We start from the raw sequence: 19,051 nt of genomic DNA, 5'->3' as shown, positions 1-19,051 counted from the left end.
TTCAATGCCTCTTTTCGTGTTCCACCTTGTGTTGATGTGCAACTTACTTTCTTCCTTTACCTTTTTTGGATCTTCCAAGTCTCCCCGCAAGTCCGTTTGCTGCATTCCCTGCTTCGTCCATAGCCTTTCCTGCCTTGGCTTCCACATTGTGCTTTTCCATTTCTGCCTTGAGGTCCTCCATGACATCCTTACCCAAGGTCGTTCCATGACACCAGTCTAACACACCCAGGCATCCGTAGTTTCCTTCCCCCTCACTCATCATATGCGCATCAGCACGACGTGCCATGCCCCTCAACATGATGGTTGATGGTAAGACATTATAGCCAGAGTACACAAATGTTTCTTCGAGACTGAAGAGTCCAACCATGATGAGGTAGGTCAAGATGTGCATTCGCAATATGATTGCGGGAAGGTACAGAGGAAGAAAACGGTGCAAAAGATGGCAGATGGGATGGTCGTAATTTGCCACAAAAGAGTAAGGAATCCGGATACTGTGATGCCAGTTTTGGTGGAGTGTTGACAGGGCCCCGCCAGTGGGTGAATGCAGGAGGTGAGTGTGGATGTAGTATTGGAGGATCTGATTTGACTATCAGTATAAGTTGACTTGCAGAAAACGGAAAAGCCAACTCACGTTTCGCGACACAAAGGCAATGCTGCCGTGCTTTAGCATGGTCCAAGGATTCGGCAAGTGATTGAGTCCCCATCTGCTGCCCTTGATGCGCAGTAGGCTCCTCATTTGGAACACATCAGTCACAAGAAACTCAATCCCTGCTTGCAGCGCAACCGTAAGCAGTACATTAGCACAACTCCAAGCCACTACCCTTCTCGCTGCTCTCGCACCACCTCTTTGGTTACTCGGGATTCCCCACTTCCCCTGGCTCTTGAACTCGACCGCAAGACTAGGCACGCCAATGTCGAAGATAAGAAAGATAAGGCTGGGTATGATGTACAGTGATAGTCGCAGGACGAAGGGAGCAACGAGTTCCAATTGCAGAGGCGAATAAGATGCAGCGATTGTTGTCCATGCGACAGAAAGGAATATGAGGTTTAAGCCTGTAGACCACGAGCTGAACATGGGTATGGCGAGGAAGGAGCCTAGGGGGAGGGCGATGGGCGCGATGATGGAAGATAGGAACGCGCCCATCTTGAAAAGCGGAGTACAATAAATGTTTTTGACGATAACAATTTTTCTCTCGAAAGGATATGGTTGCAATAATGTACTTTTTCGTTAGTTTGCAGGGTGGAGAATGCGCAATTAGGATATGATGTTTTGCCCAATTTGCATGTGTGAGGCGATGACGTAGTGGGGGCTGGTAAGACTTGGTTCTTGACACGCGGGTTGATGTGTTGGTGGGACAAGCGAGCGCGTATCTACGTAAGAATTTCGTGACGTCTCGAAGCACCCTACTCTATTCTGTGTCTAGGAATTGGCTATGGATATTTACAATTTAATTGCTATCACGATGATAGCGATCCACACAGTACTCAACATAAGGTTCCTGAGCCCTTTGTACGTTTTCTTCCAGTTGACATCATCATCACGAAGCTCTACGTGATCACCAACACCAAGCTCTACATGATCATCAACACCAAGCTCTACGTGATCATCAACACCAAGCTCTGTGTGAGGCGCAGTCCTCAGCGCTGTCTTGTTTTTTTCTTCGTCGCTTACGCTTTTTTCGATACGGGCAACCATTTCTTGTACATTAACTTGATGCTATGTTGTTGTGTTAGCGACGGCTTGCTAATTATCGAGCACATTGGAATGTAATTATGCCCTGGCTGGAATTCGGCTTGCTATTATATGTCAGTATGAGCGGATTGTGCAGAACATAAGTCTCACCTGTAACAATGACTTCTATCTTGTTTGTTACCATCCTGAAGTTTGTATGAAGTTGTCGTTCCCCAATGTGTACGCTAGGGCTTCGAGTTCGTTGTGAATGTTGCAGGAACAGAGTATGAGATGAATTGATAGACAACGAGTTTTCTTATGGCTTTAGCAGTAGCGGAGCAGTGTGCTTAGATGTTGGTTTGAGTAAATGGCCAACCTTTTGATTATAAGTATTGAAAAGTGCCATTGTAGAAGATGTCGTGATCCAGTGTAAGTTTGCTACTTGTGATGTCTCTCCGTATCTGGAGAATTTACCCAACGTAAGGAGCGTAGACGAGCTTCGGTTAGAGGTATGGTCTTGCAGGTTTACCACCAAAATACACCTCCCCTGTGTACATCTCTTGGCAACATAAAAGAAAACTATCGACAGATGAAACTAGACAGACCTTTTGTAAAGCTAAGCTCGTCACAAGGGCAGGGCGCAACGCAGACGCCACAGTTGAGGTAAAGACAGAAGCATATACGGACATGGGAAGGAGATGTCGCAACCTGAAGCTCACCTGAATGTACAGATTGTTTCTAAGAAAACACAATCCGTTCATGACACGGTACGGTATACTGATTGAGACCACGGCATTCAGACCTTACTTTGACCAAAGTGCTCTTTCCAGAAAGAAAGAAAAAAGCTCACACTTCTGTCTTGGATACGATTCATGCTAGCACTTCAACTACCTCGCGCATGTCCGTGTAGATTCAGAGGCTTTTTGCATGGGTTTCTTGGCCACCACCACTGTGAAAAGTCGAGAGCATGGTTAGCATATGACCCTGTATTCGTCCGAATATCAATTCTATCAATACCGATTCTATTCCGAGCGTTCAAAAGAGATATTACAGTATCGCAGTGAAAACCCCGAGAATCGCGCGAGCGCAACGTAAAGGCGATAAGACAAAAAACAACAACAAGAACTGTCTTTAGCCAGGGTACCCCAGTTCATGCATTGTCTCTGGTAAACGGGAAGGTTGCTCATTCTGCGAACCGAGCTTAAAGACGGTCTGTGGCGTTGTTTGCTTAACAAGACGCACTTTGTACTCCACGAGCGAAATCGGCGTGGGTCTCCCCCCACCTCCCCCTTCAATCGGCAACCCCATACGCCCTTTAAGTGACATGCACCGTTGACAAGTACTACATGTCGGGAGATGATTCACCATACTAGACTCCATTCGTATACCAGTCACCTCAATTCCCTCATACAAGAAATTCCGCTGAATAATAAGACAATCGTATCGTGACGTGACGTGATAGCTGCAGGGAGCGGGGGAGTGTGGGGGGCGGGGCAATAGTAGCCGTGTATGTATTTATCCCCCCCAAGCGTTTATCCCTCCAAGACAAAAATACCAAGCCTCCAGAACCTTCATCAATTCCTGAGTTCCGATTTTATGATCTTTGCGCTGCAATCTGTGCGCCCTGCCCAATTACTTTTCAGACAGACATCTCCAGCGACGAGACTCGCAGCTATCAGTGCGCACGTGAGCCCGAGGATAACCGGATTCAGAACTATGGCGTCCATACCGAAGACGATGAAGGCGGTGTATATTGAGAAGACGGGTGGGACGGATGTGTTGCAATATAGCGATGTGCCGGTTCCTGAGCCCAAGGAGGGAGAGGTACTCGTTAAGAATGAGTTCATTGGTATCAACTACATCGATACGTGAGTTTATCATGGTATCTCCGCAAGATTGCCGCTCATATCGTATTCAGATACTTCCGCTCAGGAGTCTACAAACCCACCCACTTCCCTTACATCCTGGGTCGCGAAGGCGCAGGAATTATTGCTGCAACCGGCTCCAATACACCCGCCGACCTCAAAGTGGGTGCACGAGTAGCCTACATGGGTCAATCGGCCTATGCGGAATACGTTGCTGCGCCAGCGAAGACGACGGTTCCTTTGCCAGACTCTATTCCTACTAAGACGGCTGCTGCTTCCTTGCTTCAAGCGCTAACCGCTGTAACTCTTATCCGTGAAGCGTACGCTGTGCAAAAGGGCGACTGGATCCTTGTTACAGCTGCGGCCGGTGGTGTCGGATTGTGGTTGTGTCAGCTACTGAAGGCGATTGGCGCAAGAGTCATTGCGACAGCTAGTACGGAGGAGAAGAGAAATCTCGCAAAGGAAAATGGTGCTGAGGTGTTGCTTGAGTACTATGAGGAAGACAGAGACATTTTCGTGAAGAAGGTCCTGGAAATTACGGGAGGGGAGGGTGTACATGCCGTCTTTGACTCAGTTGGCAAGGCTACTTTCGACAGCTCGCTTGCTGTGGTGAGGAGGAAGGGTACTATGTGTTCATTTGGTAACGCATCTGGCCCTGTGGACAATTTTGCTCTTAGGTGAATTTGCTCTTTTCGTCCTTTTTGTGGAAATAGTGACTGACGCAACTGTTAGTCGTCTTGCAGCAAAGAACATCAAGCTCGTCCGACCCACGCTCTTCAACTACCTCGCTACGCGCGAGGAAGTTCTAGAAGCATCGAATGAGCTGTGGAAGTTTATTGAGAAGGACGGGTTGAAGGTCAAGATTCACGATGTTTATCCTTTGAAGGATATTGTAAGGGCGACTCAGGATATTGAGGGCCGGAAGACTACTGGAAAGTTGGTTCTGACGCCGTAGGTTCATGGACAGTGAAAACGAAAATGTGAAATTATGAATTTATTAGGGGCGGCCGAGATAGTTGGGTACTCAGAGCACTTCGAATACCAATCTCCCGTACAAAGTCAACCCCTCATTCGACTATAAGGAACCCTGATACCAATCATAATGCCTTGGAAACCTCTCACTCCTTGCAGATTCCATCCATATCACCCAAGTATCTTTCCCTCTAGCCAGCCTTGTTCAAGCGCACACGTCATCGGCCGGAAGCAAGTTATTATGCTCTTCCGACTTGACATCCGCTGCTTCAGTGATGGCTCCGGTGGGCTCTTCAACGCTGAAGAACGCATCGCTATCCTCGTACTCTTCCTTGACAGCCGCTTTCTTGGTCATGTTGCGCTTGCCACGCTTTGGCTTGACATCTGACTCTTTATCTTCATCGTCAAGAGCAGTGGTGGTCTTGAGAACTGAGCGCTTGCGCTTCGCGTTGGGTGATGTCTTGAAATTCTCAGAAGCACCAGGTTCGTCCTTGGTAACGGGCTTGCAGGCAGCCTTGGTCTTAGCAGGAGAGGCCTTAACGGGAGAACTAGGTACAGCGTCACCCCTCTCGAACGCCAGTTTCATACGAGAGTAGCGCTTGGATGCTGCACCAGTCGTAGTGTTGCAGGCTGTGGCGATGACTTCCCAGTTGATAGGCTATCCTGCTGTTAGTGATGTACTCTTCCTTACGTTTTTGAGGTGATGTGTAGCATAACTTACGTTCGTGCGGGTGCTGTGCTTAGCGCAGAGCCAGAGGAAGGGATACGAAGAGCTGCTAGACGTTTGCTGTCTCTCCACGGCTGACTTGAGGCGGGACCAGCGCTTCATTACTGCGCCCTTATTCAGATCAAGGGCAGCACTGACGGCTTCCCAGTCGATCTGTTGCAAGTTAACGACATTGTTTATGCCTGAATTGCGACTATTTATAGATGCCTTCTCACTTCTGCAGAGGAAATGGTAAGACTTACAGTCGGGGGGCCATTGTGGGTCAAGACCTGATACAGATAGGTGATGTTCTCGCTATCCGAAGGCATTTTGAGTCTTGTTGGCTTGTTTGGTAGATGTTTGGTGATAAGGTGCGCAGCTTACTGTATTAATGTTGAGAGTAGAGTCTTCGAGCAAGTGAGGTGAGCGACAAGGGAAGTCTCACAGTCGTCCTTATATCCCTAGTGAAGGCAGACTCCCACAGCTTAGTAACCACACGTGATATGCAGTTACGATTAGCGCGGTATTTGGCAGGCTTTCAAGGATGTTCTAGAAGGTGACGTCGAATAACGTTGAGGTGAAAGTGAAGGTTAGTGAAGACAGAGGCGTTTGTGACCAGCGGCAGACTGTCAGTAGGCTGCCATTGCGACACGACTAGACCAGAACCCAAAGACTACGTCTTGAGAGATTTTTATGAATAGAATGTATTAGAGGGCTAGATATATAAGAAAACAGACCATGTTGTTCGATGGTATGTTCCTTTTAGCTATCGCAACAACAGTGTCTCGTCTATCGCATGTAGCGTAAAATTATCACACCAGCACGACGTGATATCTTAACTTTCCATATGATCGGTGTAGCATATCCTCATCCCTCTTAATCCAATTTGTAGACTTCGCGCTTTCGCCTTAACCTCGATACTGACCGAAACGTTGATTAATGACTTGAGCCTCACTATAGTATAGCAGTTCGTTCATGCGTGTGTGTGCGTTTAACTATAAGAGAGTTTGGCTCAGACACTCCTACTACCCGCAATTCAGTAATCATCGTTGACAAGAGAAGACGTGGTACAGGTAGCTATGCATTGTTTGTGCTCAATTTCAACCGGGCCCTCTTTTGTCGCATCTTACCTTGGAAATGATCACAACCGCATCAAGGCCGATTTCACAAAATGCGATACATTTCATATGTCCCATTACGCTATTTACATGATTCCCAACACATCTACGACACACCAAGCCCCACTGGCGCCTTCGCATCCTCCCCCTCCTCCTCCCCAATCCCTCTCCCCACCAACTCCGTAAAATCCAACCCAACGTCCCTCAGCATCTCCGCATGTTCATGCGCCAACCTCAGACACTCATTCCACACGTTCCCGCCCTCCTCCACACTGCTCAGCTGCCGCTTGAGCAGGACGTTGAACTGGTCAATATGTTCTTTGGCCCATTTCACGCAGGCAGACATGAGTTGCTGGGGGAAACAGCGCTGGAACATGTCGACTGTGTTTTTGATGATGGTGAAGTAGATATATGAGATTTGGAAGATGTAGTCTGGTAGATTGCCTTCGAAGACGCATTGACTGTGAAGAAGCATTAGCCAACAGATTATAAAAGGAGAGAGAAAAGAGGGGTAAACGAACCGTGAGCGAGTCTTAATGAGGTTACCGCGAGCCTCGAGATAATCTTCGCGCGCTCTGTCTTCGAAACCTAGTTGGACAACCCAGCTGACGTGCTGCCGTACAGATGAGAACCAGTTGTTGTGCTCTACCATGTGTTTGACCAGCACATTTGCCAATTTAGCAGCTCGCTCGTTGACCTTGTATGTTACAATGGCTTTTGCCATTTCGTTGCCGCGAATATTCTTCGCAAGTGACTTAAGTCGATCGACTTTTACCACTGCTTCCTCGAAATGCTGCAGCGCAATCTCAATGTCCAAGTCATCCAATTGGCTTTCCACCCAACGAACATTTCGCTTCTGGCCATCTACGTCTATAAATGTGTTGGCTTGCTCGTTGTTGATACCATCAGAAAGATTATCGAGAAGCTCTGTCCTGTTCATGAGTGCAGGGTCACGAGAGAGCAGGTGGCTGTACGAGTCCTGGGTCCGGTCCTTTTCTTGCACATCGGCTTCTTGACTCTTACGCAAGTCATCCTTAGTTTTGCGGAAGGTTGCAACGAAAGCGGACTTGTCACCACTGTCTTCTTTCTTGGTATCATAGGTAAATGATTCCGCGCCCGCACGGATAATGATGCGCTCTTCTGGTGTCCTTGTAACATGGGTGTCTAGTAATGGAAAACATCGCTGCGCAGTAAATTCCATGTTTGTTCGATTGCCCTCACGCTGCCCGGGGATATCGTTGCGGGCCTTCTTTTCTGTCGCAATCAGGAGGTGATCGTTCAGGAGGAGCAACCTGACTCGTCTTCTTGCTTTCAAAGTTGCAGAGTCTAGTTCGAACCATTTCCCTGACTTCCACACTATGTATCGTCCGGGTATGGGAGGTAGGTACTTCTGCGAGCCTTCGACATCCCTGTACAACTGTTGCAATTGACCTGCTCGCAGCTGGTTAAGATCGCCAATCGAACTTCTATTAGCTCTCCTGTTGCTTGCAGCATCGTTGTTGGCGCCAGTGGCCGATGCTGTCTGCTCAAGTGTGGTAGTCAAGTCGGACATTAACTGGCGCAGTGTTCGCATTTCGCCCTTGAGCTTCTCCGCCTCTTTACTGATCTTGATAAACTGTGTGCGGTTCTGGTATACGTTGTGCTGGAGATCAAGGGAAGTGCGGTGCTTGGTCTTGCGTAGTTCGTCTTGGTAGCGGTTGATGTCGGCTTCGGAAGCATCTGCGAGGATAGTGGATACATCTGAATGCAGTCAATACTTTATTGTACATATTCCCTTAATATGTGCGCCTCACATTGCTCTACTTTCAAGTTGGGGTCTCTGAGTGCGCGGGGGTCGACCTGCAACGCCCGCCCATTGGACCCATTGGGCGCATTCGACATGCCTTGCTGCCTGGGCTCTCTCGTCTGGCTCGGCTCCCTTTCCTGCCGGTACTGCACAGGCATCTGAGGCATAGGCGCTCTGTCCCTGAAGTCGGGAGGGTTCGTCGTGACCTTTTGCGAGTACCTCCTCTTGACCAAAGCAGCCGTCTTATCAGGCCGCTGTGGGTTTGCTTGCGGAGGCGGAGGCGGAGCATCTTGTCTCGTCCTAGATCTGCTGGATTCATTCGAAGGGCGTCCTGAGCCTGGCAGTGAAGATGGAGCGACGGCCACGGGCATAGGCGCGCTAATCTGACGCGGCGCGCTGATGACGGGCGGGGCCTTTTTGCTCTTGTCCCCCCGCTTCTTGCGAAGGGAGATGCCCTTTTGCTTTTCCGACATGCTGCCTTTGGGGGGGATGGTGACAGCAGTGGCAGCAGCAGAAGTAGTAGTAGTAGTCGAGGTATTAGTCGAGGTGGTCGTGACAGGTAAGCGCAAGTGCATCATGCATGCCGTGCATGGGGCCGCGGCGAGCGTGTGAGCTCGGACCCTCCACCATGTCGGATCGTGCCTTCCCTGAACTTGGAGAAAAAGTTGAACACCACACACTCACGCACCACCGCCATCCCTCCTCCATTTCCAAGGTGTACCGCCGAGCCTTCTCCGCCACCAAGCGCTCTTCAATCCCACGCATTCGGCCGCCATCATGTCCAACTCGTCATTAAAACCTTCCACCATTGCGGCTATTAGCGCCGGCACCATCATCACAGGCCTCCTCGCATATGCCGCCTACTTCGACTACAAGCGACGAAACGACCCCAATTTCCGCAAGCAACTCAAGAAGGAGTCGAAGCGGACAGAGCGCCAGGCCAAGGAGGAGGCCGAAGCACAGGGCGCCGAGCAGAAGAAGGCCATCCGGGAGGCGGTCGAGCGCGCAAACGATGAGGGCTTCCCCAAGGACCCTGAGGAGGTCGAGGCATACTTTATGCAAGAGGTTGCCCAGGGAGAGGGAATGGTGCAAAAGGGTATGCAGTCATTGTGGTCACGGTCGTGGTCTTGGCGGGGTGTGGTGCTAATTGTATGGCAGGTGCGGATAACGTGGAGGCTGCGCTGTGCTTCTACCGCGCATTGAAGGTCTACCCCAACCCCAGGGAACTGATCAACATTTACGACAAGACTGTCCCCAAGGTACATTCCTTTTCGCCACCTTGTGCGCTCCGATTTTTGCTAACACTACACAGCCGGTTCTAGACATCCTAGCCGAGATGATCGCCGTGGACACTTCAATCCCGGTCGGCGGCAGCAAGACACCGTCTGAGGCGGGCTCAGCAGGCGATCTCGAGTAAAACGTCGCTTTCGACACTAGTACTTTGATCAAAATTCAGCAAGCTTTCATGGAACCCCTCTCCATCTGATCACGACCCCATGTAATATTCCTGTATATGTAATGGCGCCATGTGGTCCATCTCACGGTTGGCGTTCCGGTTCAGCACGATGCACCTGGATGGCACAATTGGTTGGCATGGGAGGGCTTCGAGTGCTTATACATAATCCTACAGCGCCGGGCGTCGCTCCATTGACGTCATGCCATGGCACGCACGGATACGCCCTGGTATATTACAGAATACACGTTTCCGACGTTAAAGATGCATGTAGCCCGTGTCCAAACGCCTTGCTGATAATGACTTGCGCAGACTCGCAAGAGACCCCCAGATATAATGAGAACAAGACAAAAAAAGAGAATGCTGTGAACGAATGAACCAAGGTCGATTGGTGAATGGGTCGTGACATTTCTAACATGAGCATGAGTTTTCCTGTGCGGGCTGGCTGGGGTTGATGTTCACATCGATCACTGCCAAGCGGATTAGCATGGCACTTGTTCACGTGCCGACTTTGCAACATACTCTGACTCTGCCCTTGTTGGCCCTCGCCCTCCATGCCCGGTAACGCCTGCGCAATTCTCTTGAACAATGCCTTGACATTGTGCCCGACCTTTGCGCTAGTCTCGATAAACATCAGGTTGTTCTTCTTGGCCTCCTCCTCGCCCTGGGCTGTGGTGACCTCGCGCTTGTCGTTCAAATCCGTCTTGTTTCCTACAAGCACAATGATAACATCGTTGCCTCGCTCACCTCGCACATCGTCTACCCACTTCCTTGTGTTCTCAAACGTCTTCTTGTTTGTGATGTCGTACACAACTACGGCTACGCTAGAGTCGCGGATGTACGAGGGAATCAGCGAGCGGAATCGTTCTTGGCCAGCAGTGTCCCACAGCTGTAGGCGGACTGTTCGATCTTCAAGGTACATGGTCTGGGGGCTCCAGTCAGGAATTTTCTAGAGAGCACGCTTTGGTGTCATGGGGGTGGGAAGCGCACCTTGCTCAGAAAGTCGATGCCAATGGTCGCTTGGTAGGTATTGTCGAACGAGTCGTACATGAACCGGGTAATCAAAGATGTCTTGCCGACTAGGCATTTGGTCAGCATACATGGGCGGATGTTTGTGTGAGAATGAAGCATGCATACCACTCTGTTCACCCAAGAACACAAGCCTACAGGCAATCAGTATACAGGGTTCATGTGCGTTGCGGAGGACACCTCACTTGAACTTCTTCAGCGGATTCGAATACCCCGCTTGCGCCATGACGAAGGATATGGGAGAGAGGCCAGAGAAGAAGACAAAAGCGAAGGACTAGGCGTGTACACAGCAATCAGGGCTCCGAGTTCTGTATCTTGGCGAAGTGCGGTGTCCGGAAAGGAGTGCTGGTCCAACTGGAGGCCTCGCACCCTGTACTCTGGCCAACACCGACTACCGAGAGGCGCAGGGGTACCGGGTGGGTCTTGCCAGGATGTCCGTGCGTGCGTTGGTCGGAATTTTGGCTCGAACTTTTTGCGACAACCAACAACCCCACGACTTGCCCGCAAAACTACGCGAAAGACGCAATGGCAGACTCAGGAGCCGCACCGGCGCAGCACAAGCAGCCTAGTCGCAAGGGCAAGAAGGCTTGGCGCAAAAATGTCGATGTCACGCAAATCCAGTCTGGCCTTGAAGAAGTACGAGAGCAGATAATCCAAGGGTATGTCTCGCGCTGGCCACAGGCGTTGCATTGTATTAACAAACGGCAGTGGTGTCATTGCGGAAAAGCCTGCCGATGAACTCTTCGCAGTCGATACCCTTGGATCTGCCGAGATCAAAAAGTCTATCGCAAAGCGTCATAAGCCTCTCAAGGTTGACGAGATCCTCGCCCAACGCTCTGCCGTTCCCGCCGTCTCGACCAGGAAGCGTCTCTCGGACATTGCCGACGATGGCAAGAGAAAGAAGGCCAAGGTTTCAAGTAAGGAATACGACAGATTAAGAGCCATTGCCTATGGCGGCGAACAGGTCAAGAAAGATGTAGTGCAAACTAGTGACGCTGTGTATGACCCATGGGCGGTACAAGAAGTCAAGGAAGACCCCAGATTTGAATACCTGGAAAAGAAGAAGCCAAAAGTCGAGCCGAAAACGCTCAAGCACGCACCTATCTCCCAAGCAAAGACCGGCAAGCCCATCCCAGCAGTCCGTAAACCGACTGGCGGAAAGTCATACAACCCTCTACTGGAAGACTGGCAGAATGAGCTCATGCGCGAGTCTGACAAGGTTGTCGAGGCCGAGAAGAAGCGCCTAGAAGAGGCTCGTGAGGAGGCTGAGCGTATGGAACGGGCGGCCGCTGAGACGGAATCAGACTCTGGCGAAGAGAGCGTTTGGGAAAGCGAGTGGGAAGGCTTCAGTGACAATGAGAACAAGGAGGTAAAGAAGAAGAGGCCAGAGAGGAAAACCATATCCCAGAGGAACAAGATCAAGAAGAGGAAAGAGGCCGAAAGGAAGGCCAAGCACGAGGCCAAGATGAAGGCAAAAGAACAGCAACTTCAAGAGGTCAAGAGGCTAGCGAAGAGTGTTGAAGAAAAGGAGAAGGCAAGAGCTGCTGTACGCCAGGCTCTTGAGAAGCAGAACGCTGAGGCAGTAGAAGATGATGGCGAGGAAATTGAGCTTAGGAAAAAGCAATTTGGCAAGGCTCCGTAAGATTTTCTCCTCACTTTCACACCGCGCTGTTTGCTAACTTTACTCAGATTGCCAGAAGCTCCACTCGAAGTTGTGCTTCCAGACGAGTTGAGAGATTCGCTACGTCTTCTCAAGCCAGAGGGAAATCTTCTCAAGGACCGTTTTAGGACAATGCTGCTGCAGGGCAAAGTCGAAGCCAGAAGACAAATCCCGTATGCAAAGCAGAAGAAGTATACGGTGTCCGAGAAGTGGAGCTACAAGGACTGGCAATTGCCAAAATAGACGCACTTTCGCAGATCAAAAGGGACCGGCGTTCCTCCAGACTTTTGAATATGATTATTACCTTCTTTTTCCGCCATATCTATGATCTGCATTATACCATTTGGATGTTTGTTTCTATGTCGTTCGAATGGCAACCCTAGACAATGGCATTCTGAAATGTATTCGTAGAGGCTCGAATGTCTCAATGTTTAGTGGTACAATCAAGTCCTGGTGGTACCACACACACTTATCGGGGCTCTTCCCCGACTATAAGGGCGAAGAAAATGTTATACTATTGACACATGCTCAAATATACACGGCATTCCCATTGGTAACAAGACAAATCAGGCAAGAGATGATGGAAAGCATCAAACATTTTCTAAAATACAATCTGAGAAGCTATTCTTGGAGTTTCTGGCATTGAATCTATAGGGGGACTGTCAGAGGACAATGCTGAATGGGATTTCATAACTTTACGCGTAATGAAATGTGCGACGCGAATGTCGATCAGGGAAGTGACCCTGAATTGTGGGGTAACCGCACGGGCCCCGCAGCGTCATCGCTAGAACACAAGGACAAGGATTGCGATCATTTCGATTACACTTTTGGCATCTACAAATCCGTGCGATAGTAAGATTTCGGAACTGTCGGCTTATGCAAGCCACGTTCCCTATTCAATGTGATCCTTTCTTTGGCCTTTGCACCCCTCTTCCTACCACAAACAAAGCCAACCATGTCCTCCTCTTCGTCCCGTCAGCGACCTAAACAACCATCTCCAAGCACTAGTGACAGTTCGCCCCAGGCTACGCCCTCGACTCGGTCTTCAAAATCCTCCGATAGCCCATCTGTGATGCGTGAGCCAAACTCGTTCGAACTACAAACAATCTCCCCACACCAGGAGCCCGTGTCGAAAGAAGAGCTGGAAGGTGAAGAAGACGACGGTCTGCTACCTAGTGGGCGTCGCCCCTCGATCGATTCAGTTCAAAGTTATGAACTCTATACCCCAGACGAGGACCGTACAGTCCTGAAGAAGCTAGATCGGAGGCTAGTTGTGTTCATGGCCTTCCTCTACATGTTGGCGTTCTTGGATCGGTCGAGTGAGTAGATCCTAGACCCAGAAAGATTCAGCGGCTATCTCCATAGCAGGTGCGCGTATGATGGGAATTGGTCAAACCGCGTTCATGCTGACGAAGAATGCCAGACATTGGTAATGCACGTATAGCTGGCCTTCCAGAAGACTTGAAGCTCAGCCCTGCTCAATATGAGTGGCTTCTATGGGCCTTTTATATCACCTACATTATCTTCGAATGGATGATATTAATGTCCGTACAATTCGTCCCAAAACTGATGTGTCGCTAAACGTGAATAGGTATCGCGTTGTACCGCCACACATCTACATCTCCTTGTGTGTCCTGTCTTGGGGCATCATAGCATCGCTCCAAGCAGTTACGAATTCGTTCGGTTTCCTCTTTGTACTGCGAGCTCTGCTTGGTCTCAGTGAAGCTGCCTTCGCTCCGGGCATACCATTCTACCTGTCTTTCTTTTACCGCAGACGTGAGCTCGCCTTTCGGACCGGACTCGTCGTCAGTGCGAGCCCCCTCTCGGCATCATTTGCTGGCGCTTTAGCCTATGGCATCACCAAGATCGGAGAGCATACCCGGCTAAATCCATGGCGATTGTTATTCTTGGTGGAGGGATTTCCGTCTGTCCTGGTTGCTGTCTGGGCCTGGGATGTCATCCCAGACGGGCCGGGTTTTGTAAAGTGGCTCAGTCCAAGGCAGCGTGAGGTTGCAGTAATGAGACTGAGATCAGAAAAGGAGAAAGAAGACCAAGACAAGGATGATGAAAAGTACCAAGGCCAAGGAAAAAGAGGAGGTCTCGATTTCCGCGAGGTACTTCAGACTCTGAAAGACCCAAAGGCCTACCTGACAGCGTTTATGTTCTTCTCTTGCAATGTTGCATTTGCTTCAATGCCGGTTTTCCTACCCACAGTCATAAAAGACATGGGCTGGGAGTCGATTACCGCGCAAGGTTTGACGGCACCCCCGTATCTATTCGCCTTTGTAACTGTGCTCATCACCGCACACTACTCGGATCGTCTGCAGTCACGCTCAACCTTTGTCATGTTACACTCCTTGCTCGCCACGGCTGGATATGCTACTATTGCGATATCTGGTTATCTTGGGTCTGACAACACCACAGTTCGCTATATCGCCCTATTCCCTGCCGCCGCAGGCTTCTTCAGTGCGATCACATGTATCGTAACGTGGACGGTCAACAACCAGGAAAGTGACAGCAAAAAGGGTGCCGGAATGACCCTTTTGAATCTCATTGGACAAATCGGGCCGTTGGTTGGTACAAGCATTTTCCCTGACCAAGATGGCCCGTACTATGTCAAAGGCATGAGTATATGTGCTGCATTCATGCTGCTAGTTGGAATTCTCGCTGCGGTGCTAAGATGGGTCCTGATCAAAGAGAATAGAAAGTTGAAGGACAGCGGTCATGCAGAATACGCGGGTGCGCCATTCGAGGAGGGTGGAAGTATGGCGCGAAAGAGGAACAAGTTCCATTTTATGCTGTAGATAGGTATATATAGTAGAGTTTAATCTATTCTAAACATATCTACTAGCCCTGCTGTGACAAGATCCAGATAAGGCATGAGGTACTATGTTGGCGTGCTGATAGGTGCATTGACGTGCGCCAAGCCTCTATGAGCTGGGACCTGGTGGGGAAAACAACATGTCGGAACCCTTTCAATCTACAAAGAGACTCTGCACCTGGAAAAGGGTTTCGTCTTAGCTTTCCTCGAATGATGGTTGGTCTGTGAAAGAAGCTTTCGTGTCTGGGTTGTGACTACCATGCATCATGCGCACACGCCGCTAGTACCTTGAGTCTCTGACAAGCACGCCGTGACCACATGACAGCATTTCCTTTCGCTATACCACCCCGAACTTTATCAACCAACTGATTGCTGATCATGGAGAGATCCAAGTCAAGGCTAGACTCCCCGGAAAGGGCAAGTTCAATAACCTCCAGAGCAACCACGTCACACGAAAGCATCAGTCAGGACAAGCTAGATGACATCGAGAAAGCTCCAACTGCAGTTGGAAGCCCGCAGACCTTGCCCCTTGAACATGACCACAACTTCAAGCCGGAAGCTGACCTGGAAAAGTTACCCGGTCATGGCAAGCCCCGAAGAGAGTCTGCATCTACAAAGTTCGGCGGTGAAGAGGAGAACCCGAACGTGAACGTAGCATTCCAAGGACCAGCGACACCATCCACAGTACACAAGGCCAAGGGTGCGACCTACCAAAATGTGGGAGAAAGTGGCATCAAGAGGATGCACAAATTTTCTCTCTACGAAACCAGTTCTCGCTTCTACCTCATCGGTGCCGATATCACAGACAGGCAATTTCGCGTGTTGAAAATCGATCGAACAGCTGCGCCGGGACACTTGAATATCTTCGAAGATGATATAGTGTATAGTCGGCGAGAGATGCACCAGCTCCTGGACACAATAGCAGATGGCAACAAAGCCACGGGAGGCATGAAGCTAAAATGCAGTACGTGGGGGTTGCTGGGATTCATCCGCTTTACTGAGGCCTACTACATGCTCTTGATATCTAAGAGATCTCAAGTAGCTATGCTAGGTGGCCACTACATCTATCAGATCGACGGTACAGAGATGATTCCTCTGACGACGGGGTCAACGTCGAAATATCAAAAGGACAGGAATCCAGAAGAGGCGAGGTTCTTGTCGATTCTCAACAACATGGACCTTACGCGATCGTTTTATTTTTCGTATTCCTACAATGTGACAAGGAGTTTGCAGCAAAATATCATCCAACAACGCACTGCATTAAGTCAAGGCATCTCAAACCCGGATCGCGACTATCAGGATATGTTCGTTTGGAATCACCATCTTCTTAACCCTGCACGCGATGCTCTGAAGAACATGTACGATTGGTGCCATCCGATTATACACGGTTATGTCGATCAGTCTTCTCTCGATGTGTTTGGCCGACGGGTATATCTTACCATTATTGCGAGACGATCGAGGTTCTTCGCCGGTGCTCGATTTCTGAAGCGCGGAACGAACGATTTAGGTTACGTCGCAAATGATGTTGAGACTGAGCAGATTGTGTCTGAACAAACAACAACGTCCTTCCATGCACCCGGACCAAGGCTTTATGCCAATCCCAGCTACACATCCTATGTTCAACATCGAGGTAGTATACCACTATATTGGACCCAAGACAATACTGGTGTCACACCCAAGCCTGACATTGATCTTAATCTTGTGGATCCCTTCTACAGCGCTGCAGCATTGCATTTCGACAACCTTTTCGAACGATATGGAGCTCCTATCTATGTTCTCAATCTAATCAAGGCTCGAGAACGAACGCCGAGAGAGTCCAAATTGCTTCATGAATACAAGCACGCTGTTGACTATCTGAACCAGTCTCTACCCAAGGACAAGAAGATACTGTATGAGGCATTCGACATGTCTAGAGCAGCGAAAACAAGAGGACAGGACGTCATAGGCACCCTAGAGAACCTTGCTGAGAAGGTGATGCGTAAAACGGGGTTCTTCCGGAATGGCGACAGTGAGTTCGATGAACCACAAGTGCAGAACGGTGTCGCTCGAACGAACTGTATTGACTGTTTGGATCGAACAAATGCAGCGCAGTTTGTCATCGGAAAGCGAGCCCTCGGTCGTCAGCTACAGGCGTTGGGTCTCATTTCTGGAAACACTGTAGAGTACGATTCCGATTGCGTCGAGCTATTTACGCAAATGTTCCATGGCCACGGCGACACAATCGCAATTCAATATGGGGGATCACATCTCGTTAATACAATGGCTACGTACCGAAAAATCAACCAATGGCAAAGCAGCTCGCGCGACATGGTGGAAAGCTTCAAGCGATACTATCACAATTCCTTTCTTGACTCGCAGCGACAAGAAGCTTATAATTTGTTCCTCGGATATTACACGTACTCGCATGGTCAGCCAATGCTTTGGGATCTTTCGACTGATTATTACCTTCACCACCAAAGCCCGCAAACCGTGTTGGATCGAAACCGGCGAGATTATATCAACTGGTATACTCTTTCTCATCTTCAACAGCGTGCACTGCCACCCTCGATCATGCCTGCAAGGCCGACAGAAGAGACTGCTTTTGACTTTATCAGCTTCCGCGACGACTATTGGCTGGAATACTACCGGCCATTAGCCATATCTTCTTACCTCAAAATATTTGCTTTTCGGCTTGCTAAGCCACGGCCTGGACGGGATGGGACTTATCCATCTCGAAAGGAAAACATGTCTCCATTTGTTCCTCGAAAGAAGCAGCAAGAGCTTGACGCGGGAGGAAGAGACGAAAAGAAAATGCCCCGGAAGGGGGTCACTATTATTGACCCATCAAGTGAGACTGAGTCCAGACCCGATCGCTTCCCTGCGCCTCGTGGGAGAAACTTACATAATAATGTACCCCATCCAGACCAGCGGGCCCGGCAATCTATTCTTCGAGACCCTCACTTTGAGACACATATGTCTGCTTCGACATCATCAGCCTACCAGTCTATGAACAACTCAACTTCCACGTCCACAGGCCTTTCGTCGACACTCAAGCCCGGCTTCAAGCCAGCCGACAAAGCCCTAGTCCATCAATGGACTCTGCGCCAATTCTACGAAAACAGCATGAACCCCTCAGTCGCTCCGAGTGAAGAAGACGAATACTCGCGCTATGTCGAGCACCCACTCAACCTCCCCCTAGTTGTCAGCAGCGACATCCCCACTGCCGACGACCCCATCGCAATGGAATACTACGACTACCTCTCCGTCACCGAATCTAGCGCCACGCCACCCAAGGACTTTGACGAAGACGGCATCCAGATCACACTATCAGAGCAAGCCCGGCTAGACACCGACGCCGCATCCGTTCACTCCTTCACCTCGCACCACGCGCGGCCCATGACGTCTCAATCCGTCAGCACCCCCTTTTCCCACGCCCCTTCGTATTCGTACCCCCAATCGTATAATCACCATCCTCACGTCTACAACGATGTTCCGCCCACACCTTTACGTCAGCATCATCACCATCACTATCCGCTAGTGTCTGGAAGCAAATTCCAGACACCCGAAGAGGATATAGAGGAGTTTGAGGAGTTTCTGCGGGTGAGGGAGAATCCGCTGGATGTCGAGAATGAGGATACGGGCAAGAAGCGGTATAAGGCGTATAGGCAGTGGTTGAGGGGTAAGAGCTTTTTCAAGCAGAGTAAGGTGGATCCGGAGTGGCAGAATCAGTTGCCTGTTAGGTGAAGTGAGGTGGGGTTTGTCTGATCGATAATACATTTTGCTTCTAGAACTTTTCCTTTTCGTCACATGGGGATGATAGATATAATAGCGAGGAGGGGGTTTGTTTTGTAGCCTTTATCTAGTTCGTTATGCAACACAGAATCTCATTGTTTATTTTCCAACAGTTCTACAACCCTCCATGTTTAGTAACGTTTGATTCGCGTGTCTCCGCTTTGAAAATAACATCATGGAAAAATAACATATGAATAG

General features: G+C 49.7%; 8 protein-coding genes across 8 annotated transcripts; 4 read left to right on the top strand and 4 right to left on the bottom strand.

The window, feature by feature from the left end:
* Positions 1–43: 43 nt before the first annotated feature.
* On the bottom strand, positions 44–1,144 carry COCVIDRAFT_83411 (hypothetical protein; the record flags this gene model as incomplete). Its single annotated transcript, XM_014707278.1, has 2 exons — positions 44–577; positions 632–1,144. The coding sequence occupies 2 exons, from the start codon at positions 1,142–1,144 to the stop codon at positions 44–46; spliced, it is 1,047 nt and encodes a 348-aa protein (XP_014562764.1).
* Positions 1,145–3,388: 2,244 nt separating this feature from the next.
* COCVIDRAFT_21593 (hypothetical protein) lies at positions 3,389–4,492 on the top strand (the record flags this gene model as incomplete). Its single annotated transcript, XM_014707070.1, has 3 exons — positions 3,389–3,540; positions 3,591–4,214; positions 4,270–4,492. The coding sequence occupies 3 exons, from the start codon at positions 3,389–3,391 to the stop codon at positions 4,490–4,492; spliced, it is 999 nt and encodes a 332-aa protein (XP_014562556.1).
* A 222-nt stretch (positions 4,493–4,714) lies between these two features.
* COCVIDRAFT_83326 (hypothetical protein) lies at positions 4,715–5,544 on the bottom strand (the record flags this gene model as incomplete). Its single annotated transcript, XM_014707277.1, has 3 exons — positions 4,715–5,167; positions 5,231–5,389; positions 5,479–5,544. 3 exons carry the CDS (start codon positions 5,542–5,544, stop codon positions 4,715–4,717), a joined length of 678 nt encoding a protein of 225 aa, XP_014562763.1.
* An 895-nt stretch (positions 5,545–6,439) lies between these two features.
* On the bottom strand, positions 6,440–8,592 carry COCVIDRAFT_83406 (hypothetical protein; the record flags this gene model as incomplete). The annotated part of the gene is made up of 3 exons (XM_014707276.1): positions 6,440–6,794; positions 6,855–8,073; positions 8,127–8,592. 3 exons carry the CDS (start codon positions 8,590–8,592, stop codon positions 6,440–6,442), a joined length of 2,040 nt encoding a protein of 679 aa, XP_014562762.1.
* Positions 8,593–8,896: 304 nt separating this feature from the next.
* Positions 8,897–9,536, top strand: COCVIDRAFT_32603 (hypothetical protein; the record flags this gene model as incomplete). Its single annotated transcript, XM_014707141.1, has 3 exons — positions 8,897–9,215; positions 9,278–9,378; positions 9,432–9,536. 3 exons carry the CDS (start codon positions 8,897–8,899, stop codon positions 9,534–9,536), a joined length of 525 nt encoding a protein of 174 aa, XP_014562627.1.
* Positions 9,537–9,983: 447 nt separating this feature from the next.
* On the bottom strand, positions 9,984–10,827 carry COCVIDRAFT_32602 (hypothetical protein; the record flags this gene model as incomplete). The annotated part of the gene is made up of 5 exons (XM_014707140.1): positions 9,984–10,042; positions 10,095–10,497; positions 10,563–10,651; positions 10,710–10,735; positions 10,787–10,827. The coding sequence occupies 5 exons, from the start codon at positions 10,825–10,827 to the stop codon at positions 9,984–9,986; spliced, it is 618 nt and encodes a 205-aa protein (XP_014562626.1).
* Positions 10,828–11,126: 299 nt separating this feature from the next.
* Positions 11,127–12,504, top strand: COCVIDRAFT_21588 (hypothetical protein; the record flags this gene model as incomplete). The annotated part of the gene is made up of 3 exons (XM_014707069.1): positions 11,127–11,260; positions 11,310–12,239; positions 12,291–12,504. The coding sequence occupies 3 exons, from the start codon at positions 11,127–11,129 to the stop codon at positions 12,502–12,504; spliced, it is 1,278 nt and encodes a 425-aa protein (XP_014562555.1).
* An 829-nt stretch (positions 12,505–13,333) lies between these two features.
* Positions 13,334–18,805, top strand: COCVIDRAFT_32600 (hypothetical protein; the record flags this gene model as incomplete). The annotated part of the gene is made up of 4 exons (XM_014707139.1): positions 13,334–13,580; positions 13,685–13,805; positions 13,853–15,046; positions 15,469–18,805. 4 exons carry the CDS (start codon positions 13,334–13,336, stop codon positions 18,803–18,805), a joined length of 4,899 nt encoding a protein of 1,632 aa, XP_014562625.1.
* Between the last annotated feature and the right edge of the window lie 246 nt (positions 18,806–19,051).

The sequence above is a fragment of the Bipolaris victoriae genome (assembly GCF_000527765.1).
Source record: "Bipolaris victoriae FI3 unplaced genomic scaffold scaffold_0, whole genome shotgun sequence".
Classification (NCBI taxonomy): Eukaryota; Fungi; Ascomycota; class Dothideomycetes; order Pleosporales; family Pleosporaceae; genus Bipolaris; species Bipolaris victoriae.
The sequence above is the reverse complement of the archived record's forward strand: the minus strand, read 5'-3'. Positions and strand labels throughout refer to the sequence as shown.